We start from the raw sequence: 7682 nt of genomic DNA, 5'->3' as shown, positions 1-7682 counted from the left end.
AGAAAAGAGATGCTTAAACAGTGATGTTTTCACGGTCACGTGAAGCTTTATTTACCAGCTGGTGCAGAGTGGGGCAGTTACATCTGGGGAGGATGTTCAGTACTTGTTCAGTACACGTCTGCTTCAGTGATTTTGCTTCTGGGAATTTCCTTGAGACCGACAGGGTGCAATCTTCCTATGTCTTAAATCCTATGTTTAATGCTGGAACAAACTGATTGTGTTATGTTAGCTGAATGTGAATCCTGGTTTATATTTCTCCTTACATCAGAAGTTGTTGGGATTTAGGGACCTGTAACCAAAACCAGTCTTGCTGTCTCAGCAGCTGGAATTGAATAAACATCCGAATGCACAGATTTTTTTCTTACTACAGGGCCAGACAGCCAGTATACAAAAACAGCCCAGGAGATTGTAAACATCTGTTACCAGACTTTGGCTGAGGTATGTGACAACTTTACTGGAATAATTTTGTATGTTTGAATTTTTTGTTCTGCAACCTTAGCGAGCCTTTTTGTTCTCAGTATGATGAGCACCTGACTCAACTTGAGAGAGACATCTCTACAGCTAAGGAAGCAGCACTAGAGGAAGCAGATCTGGAAAGTCTTGATCCTATGACCCCTGGTCCCTACACTCCACAGGCAAGTGACCACAGGCAGAGTTTTCACTTCCTCTCTTTTAGTTTCAGATTCGTGGATGTCTGATCCTGAGGTTCGTCTTTGTTTACTGTTCTCCATCTGTCTGCAGTTTGTCTTTACTTAGTAGAGTATCTTTTTGGATGGTATGCAAACACTTATTTTTTAGGACTAAATAGGAGAAGTAGTTATGATACTTCTAAGAGTGAGAGACCCAAGACAGAGAAGCAAGTTGTAAAACTGGTTTAAAGATGAGCTGTGTACAGTCAGGTACAGCTGAGTGTGGGTTGGAAGTTCAAAGACTCTGCAAGTGTAACAGTTAGAAACCATCAGAAGACAAGCAGTGAAAAGGTAAGGAGAACACAAAGACAAAGCATGGACACTGTAGTGCTGAGAAGCAGCCAGGGAGCTGTTTGGTAGCAGTAGGGTTGGAAAGGCATATTGCTATGTGTGAAGAAACTGACTGATACGGTCAGCATAGTGGAACTCTTGCTCATTGCTGGGATTCTTTACATTTCTTTATTCCAGTTCTAATAGAAAATAACTTACTTTAATCTTCATCATTTTTTTATAGCAGAGAATTGTGTGTGCCAGGTATGTTGTTTGTGTTACTGACCAAGTTGGCAGTGTAATTCATGCTGGGCTGCTTTTTCATTGTTTACAGTTCAGCAAAATTTTTTAAGCTATTTAGACTCTTTTTCAAGAAGTAATTCTTCTTATTTCGGGCTGTTTGGTTGTTTCTAAAAACATCAGTGAAAATCTTTCACCAGGAATGACAAGATAACTCCTGAAAAATAAAATTGCCTTTGGAATTTGCCCAGTAAAGTAGGGAATGTCATCCTAGTGTCTGAGATGTGCCTTTTGTCTTATTTGGAAAACCTGTTGAAGTTCATAAGCCTTGAGAAAGATCTCTGTGCTCGTAATTAAATTATAAAATTCAAATCTTCTATAAAGGTTATTTTTAAGAGAAAAATGAGTTTAACATTTGTTTAGGCAGTAAGTATATGGCTGGAGCAGGACACAAATGGTTTGGGGCAATATTTAACACCCTCATCCATCTTTCCCCACCAAAAAAAAACCCCCAAAATGTACCGTTTTAGGAAGCTAGAAAAGAGTTTTATAGGAATGAGGATTGAATTCAACAGGGTGGGAATACTGAAATTGAGTATCATGGAAAAAGACCTTCTTGGCACTGGGAAGTGTTGGGCTGCGAGTCTTTGGCAGTGAGTTATTGAATCTATTAGTTGACACATTCCAAGAATTAGATGGAATCAATTATGATCCCAATACATCAGAAAGTGAGGGACAAAATTGTCAATTCTTCTATCTGATGGTTTCCTTCCACAGAGCAGTATTACCTGCTCTGGTTTTATTCCAAGTTGGTGATCAGGAGAGAAGAAGAGAGGCCTGAGCAGTGGACTGCCTGTCAGTTGTCTGCTCCTTTGCTACGTCTGGTAGAGGAGAGCTTTCTGAGCTTCTCCTGTGAACTTGTCATCTGAAGGTCGCACTTCTCCCTCTGCTTCTTGGCTGGGTGTGCACTCCCACTTCCACACTCCCAAACTTGTCACAGGTGGCAGGTCTGGTGATGGTTGCTTGGATTTAGTTCTCTGTATTTTAAATGCAGTTTGGATGGCTAACATTTATCTCCCCATATGTGTCTTCAGGAGTTGGACTCCAGGATATAAAAAGCAAGCAGAGCTGAGAGCTGTCTGTGCTTCACATGCCTGTTTAAATTCTTAGGAAGCCTGTTTTACCTAAATTTAAGAAGTATTGCTGCTCTTCTTAACACTCTCAGGATTCTCCTGATATATAAACTGTTTATTATAGGGGCATTTTGTCAATATCCTAATCTATAGTTCCTCAATAACTCTTCAGAGGTCAATCTGAATGTGAACTGCAGATTGGCTTTTGGAAGACTCAGCCCAAATCCCCCTTTTTTCTTGCTTATGTCACCTGTAGGGTCTCTTGAGACAGTGATTTATATAGAATTGACTGCAAGTTGAAGCTTTGCTATTTGATATGTGATAGTTTTTCCTGTTCTGATAGGAGCATTTGTGGTTGCAACACCATTTCCATGGCAGGAATTAAATGAAAAGGGCCATGCTGAGTCAAACCAAAGGTTGATGCAACCAAGTCTTTTGTCTCTGGCAGAAGTAGGTGGATGCAAACATGCAACAATCCTTCTTACAGTCCTGATTCTGGTAGTTCAGGCACCTTGAACTGGTGTTGCATCTGGACCCTTGTATTTATAAGCTGCAGAGTGGCCTATTCTCTATAAATTTATCCAATCCTTTTGGAGTTCATTTACAATTTTGGCCTCAGTAGGATTACACTGTATAGAAGTACTGACAGATTTTAAAATCTGCTCTTTGGCAAACTTCAAGCTTGAGGTTGTGAGCCATTTTACCACGTTTGTTCTTTAAAAGTAATTAGCTTATTTTGATTAAACAGTGTTTAATACTATAAACACAGTGCCAAAAAATGCATTTTGCATCTAGTCCTGAAATCCCAGTCTTGTCTCTCAAGATACTGTTCTAGTCTCAGTTCAGTGCCTGAGAATGTTCTGCCTCCTGTTTCCACCTGTACTTTAGCCACCTCATTTGTAGGATACCAATTGTTTCCTCAATAAGTCACATGATTCTCCATTCTATCTAGATGAAAGCAGTTTGTCTGCTATGGACATTCCCATCACTACTCCAGGGAAGTGAGGAACTCGGTCAGAATCCTCCATGGGTTCATCTGGTTGAAGAGTTGTCTATATAAGCAAACTACTGAAAGGAGTTTGTAGGAAACAGCTGACAAAGATCAGGTTTTCCAGACAGAGAAGGGAATGGGTTCTAAAAATTTCCTTCATTTTGATTGTTCTGAGGGAAAAGGGAAAAAAGTAAATAGAGCACTGCGAATTGAGAAAAAAAAGCCCCAAAGACTTAGAGAACCAAAAGCTGCAGAAGAATGTGCCTAAGGCCAAGTATTTGTTTGCTTCACTACTTCTGGAAGTAGGAACCTGGTGACTCATGCCACAAAGGGTTAATATACAATCCCATGTTGATTCTGAATAGGGAAATGGTGAAGGATATTCTACATATTCAGAAGATGATAATTAGATGATGATGGTGGCATCCAGTGACCATTAGGAGCTAGGAAGAGATGGTTGCCACTGCAGATACCTTATAGTTATAACAGGGGCAGTAATATGACCATCAAAATAACTTACCAGCAGGAGGAGGAAGGTGAGGAGCCACAAGATTGAAGGTGATACCAGAAAGACTAGTGAGAGCTATTCTGAGCCATACAGGCAAACAGAGTATGAATGGAGTAAACAGAATTGAATATGAATATGTCCAGTATTGAAGCCATCTGTAGCTTGGTGAATACCTTCTAGATTTGGAAGTCTTTGAGTTTTCTGTAGACAATTTATAGTCTTTGGGATAGAATCTGCATGTCCTCTCTATTTTGGACTTGTGGGGACTGAGAGAAAAACAGGAAAGAGAAGGGCAGGAAAAGATTTTTTGGAAAAGATTTGCTGTATGCTTTTAAAATATTTTATGAAAATAAGCACTTTTTTTAAGAGCTAGTAGTATTTTCCGGAAATAGCAAGGTAAACAAGGAACTCTGGTGCTTTAAGGCTGTAGATTCCCTTTGCAAGGATGAGCACATCAGGTAAAAGACTGGGGAGTCTGTGTGCTCTCTGATCTTGGAATAAAGAGAAAAAGGATCCTTGCTCAGAGAGTGGTATACATTTGTTTTTGTGTTTCCTCTGCTGTACTCCCACACCCATCACTGTGGCCCAGACGTCAGTCACACCCTCTGGTTGATGTCCAGTAGTGCCTTCCTCAGTGCTATTGCTATTTGTGTTCCCGTTCAGATGCGCCAGGGGCGAGGTAGGCTGGGCGAGGAAGACTCTGACGTAGATATTGAAGGATTTGATGAGGATGATGATGGGAAGCCTAAGACTCCAGCCCCAGTGAGTATATTTACAGACATCCCAGCCACAGTCTGACTTGCATACTTGTGGTAGCAGTCTGGGTAGTAGCAGGGTTGTCTGCTGTGTCTGCCACCCTGAGAGGCAGTAGTGCTCATGGCAGTAGCTAGGCTCTGAAATGTAGTGTGGCAACGTTAGCGCTGTGAAATGAGGGAATGCTTCAGAGTGGACAGTGTGGTAAATAAAACAGAGATGCTAGAAATGGCAGCGTGTTGTTGGATCTTCACCATTCCTGTTCCGTATGACCTAGGAGGTGGAAGATGCAGATGGTGACCTTGCTGATGAAGAAGAAGGATCAGCCCAGCAACCCCAGGCCAGTGTCCTCTATGAAGACTTGCTTATGTCTGATGGAGAGGATGATGATGATGGGAGTGATGAAGAGGGAGATAATCCTTTCTCATGTAAGCATCCTTTTTAACAGATCTTTGAATAGGAACAAGTTGTTCATTAACTCACCTGATCTCATGCTTCCATCACAGAAACACACAGTAGAGAGCACAGGGCATAACTGGGATATGTAGGCGAGGTGGTCTAGTACTTAAAAGGGGGGACCAAGATGAGAAAACTGGATAAACATAAATGGAACTGAAAACAAAGTGGAATAGGAATGCTTTAAGCATGGTCACAAAAGAAAGCAGAGTTAAGACCGCATTGATTGTAAAACTACACATGGTTCTGAAAAGACTGGGAGTATGATATGGTGTGCAGAGCCAGGAATGGGCAGTTTAGTAAAAGCGCATTTATCTTGATATGAAACAGCATGGTCAATGTTCTCGAGAACTGGAAGAGATTCTTCAGATTAGATTGTTCCTATGGTTTACTACAAACTTGTCATGCGGAAGAGCTTATAGTGGTATTTAGCAATGGCTTCTGAAAATTATTAGAGAGAAGGGGGATTTTTTCAGAGTAGACAAGCAGGTAAGGTGGTATGAGATTGCTTTTGAATCACATCAGAACTGGGCACTTAGTAAGTGGTGTCACTTCGAGATACCCTTTCTGCTGCCTTGTGGGGACACTACTTTGTATACATCCCTTACAGTCAATATTGCAGCCTTTAAACAAAGACCAAATGTGGGTTTGTTACACAGCTATCCAACTGAGTGAGAGTGGCAGTGACTCAGATGTGGAGCCCAATGCAGTGAGACCAAAACAGCCTCATGTTCTTCAAGAGAACACACGGATGGGCATGGACAACGAGGAAAGCATGATGTCTTACGAGGGCGATGGTGGAGAGACATCTCATGTTATGGAGGACAGCAACATCAGGTAATTAGAGCTGAGGATCTTGTTAAAATAAGCCTTAAAACCAAAATCCCTTAGCTTAAAGATTTCCAATGTGTTTATCATAAAAAGCTGAAGAATATATCACATTTTAAAAGTTTTTTTGTTACTGTTTTTACTGTTGCAACCATAATTGCCGTAATTTATTTCTTACTGACAGAAATTCGGTTTTGCTGTTAGATTTTCACTAATAAAAATGTTAGTTACATTGAAAAAGCCAAAGTTCTTTCTTGTAAATTAGATGATTTCCTGTACACAGTGGTTTTTGAAGGCAGGACAAATAAAGGTTTTCACAAGCTATCTCAAACTACAAGATGCCTTTGAAATTAAAAGATGATTTAGCTGATTAACTCTTTTTCCTTTCTCTAAAAACAAGCATCTCTTGACTTGAAAGGCAGCTGCTTAGTTGAAGTCCAAAAGAACAGGAATATGCATATTCTGTGTTCTGGAAGGAGTTCCATTATTAGAAAATCACAGCAATATCAGCTTTATTATTTTGCACTCGAGAGAATACAAACTTCCTTCTCTGGGCATCCTGTAGAGATATTAGTATTTGTTTCTCTGTTCTTTTTTTTTTTTGCTTGTGGAGTTTAATCCCTTAATACTATTACTGGCCTTTGCCTAGAAAGTTACTGTACAGATAGGTGTGCTGTCAGGCAATGGTCAGTCCCACACAGCACCTTGACCATGGTACGCAGGAAATCTAAATCTTAGAGAAGGTGATGAGAAAAGGCAGTTTGCCCTTCTGCCTGCAGTGAAAGTGACATATAGGTGTTGGAGCAATCTTTTCCTGCCCCAAGTATGTCAGAGTGGGATGAGGGTAGTTGAATTGTTTCATTGGACAAGTGGGGTTTATTTGTTTTACAAAGTTGGTCAGGGACAGAATTGAAGTGCTCAGTGGTTTTGAGTGTTCATAGGACTTCAAGCCAAGGAACTTTTACAGGAGTTAGACACAGAACTGTTGGTATCAGCAGCCAATTTGAAATGATTCTCTTCTTTCTTCTAGTTATGGGAGCTATGAAGAGCCAGACCCCAAATCCAATACAAGAGATACAAGTTTCAGCAGCATTGGAGGGTATGAGATCTCAGAAGAGGAGGAAGAGGAAGAGCAGCAGCGCTCTGGGCCAAGTGTATTAAGTCAGGTCCATCTGTCTGAGGATGAGGAAGACAGTGAGGACTTTCATTCCATTGCTGGAGACAGTGACCTGGACTCAGATGAATGAACTCCCTTTCCTGAGATGGTGGTCATCCTGGGCCTCTCTTGGCTCCTGAATTTCTCTTGTCCCAGTTTGGTGTAAGGAACAGCATAGTGTGGACTGTGTTAACAACTAGATTTTTTAAAAAATATATTTTAATTGGTGATAAAACATGTTATGTGACTGAGTAAATGGTGAAAAACAAGCTTTAGACAAGCGTGCCCTGCTGACGTCTTGGCTTGTTGTAGCCTGCAGTAGTCCAGAATCCAGGTGCAATTTGTGTGGTTTGTTCTTCAGTATTCATGGATGTAAAATAATTTATCAGAAATACTGCCCTGTTGGATACATGCATGTCTGTCAGGGGAAAAATAAAACACCTGCTGCTGTTGATAAATAGCTATAAAGCAATTTTCATTGCATCAAGGGAAAGTTTTCCCTGGGACCACAAATGCAGTATCCAGTATCTCACCACAGGCTGGTGGTGATGCTTGTGTAACTCTTGCAGTGGTTCAGAAACACCTGCCCTATTTTTTCTTTAAGTCCAAAGTAGTTGCAGGAATCAGAATGTAGTCATTCGAGCCTTTAGGAAGGCTC

The 7682-nt window shown here is 40.8% G+C and overlaps 1 protein-coding gene across 1 annotated transcript in view; it reads left to right on the top strand.

Moving 5' to 3' along the window:
* The window catches only part of LOC103808105 (transcription initiation factor TFIID subunit 1-like), a 32234-nt gene extending 24778 nt beyond the window's left edge, over positions 1–7456 (top strand). Inside the window, exons 33-38 of the mRNA XM_009080869.1 lie at positions 371–438; positions 519–635; positions 4495–4593; positions 4862–5012; positions 5700–5877; positions 6899–7456. Of these exons, the coding sequence (XP_009079117.1) occupies positions 371–438; positions 519–635; positions 4495–4593; positions 4862–5012; positions 5700–5877; positions 6899–7115 (830 nt within the window). The 3' untranslated portion in view covers positions 7116–7456. The remainder of the gene's footprint in view (positions 1–370; positions 439–518; positions 636–4494; positions 4594–4861; positions 5013–5699; positions 5878–6898) is intronic.
* The last annotated feature ends 226 nt before the right edge of the window (positions 7457–7682 follow it).

The sequence above is a fragment of the Acanthisitta chloris genome, unplaced genomic scaffold (assembly GCF_000695815.1).
Source record: "Acanthisitta chloris isolate BGI_N310 unplaced genomic scaffold, ASM69581v1 scaffold30228, whole genome shotgun sequence".
NCBI lineage: Eukaryota > Metazoa > Chordata > Aves > Passeriformes > Acanthisittidae > Acanthisitta > Acanthisitta chloris.
This window is presented reverse-complemented; position numbering and strand designations above follow the sequence as displayed.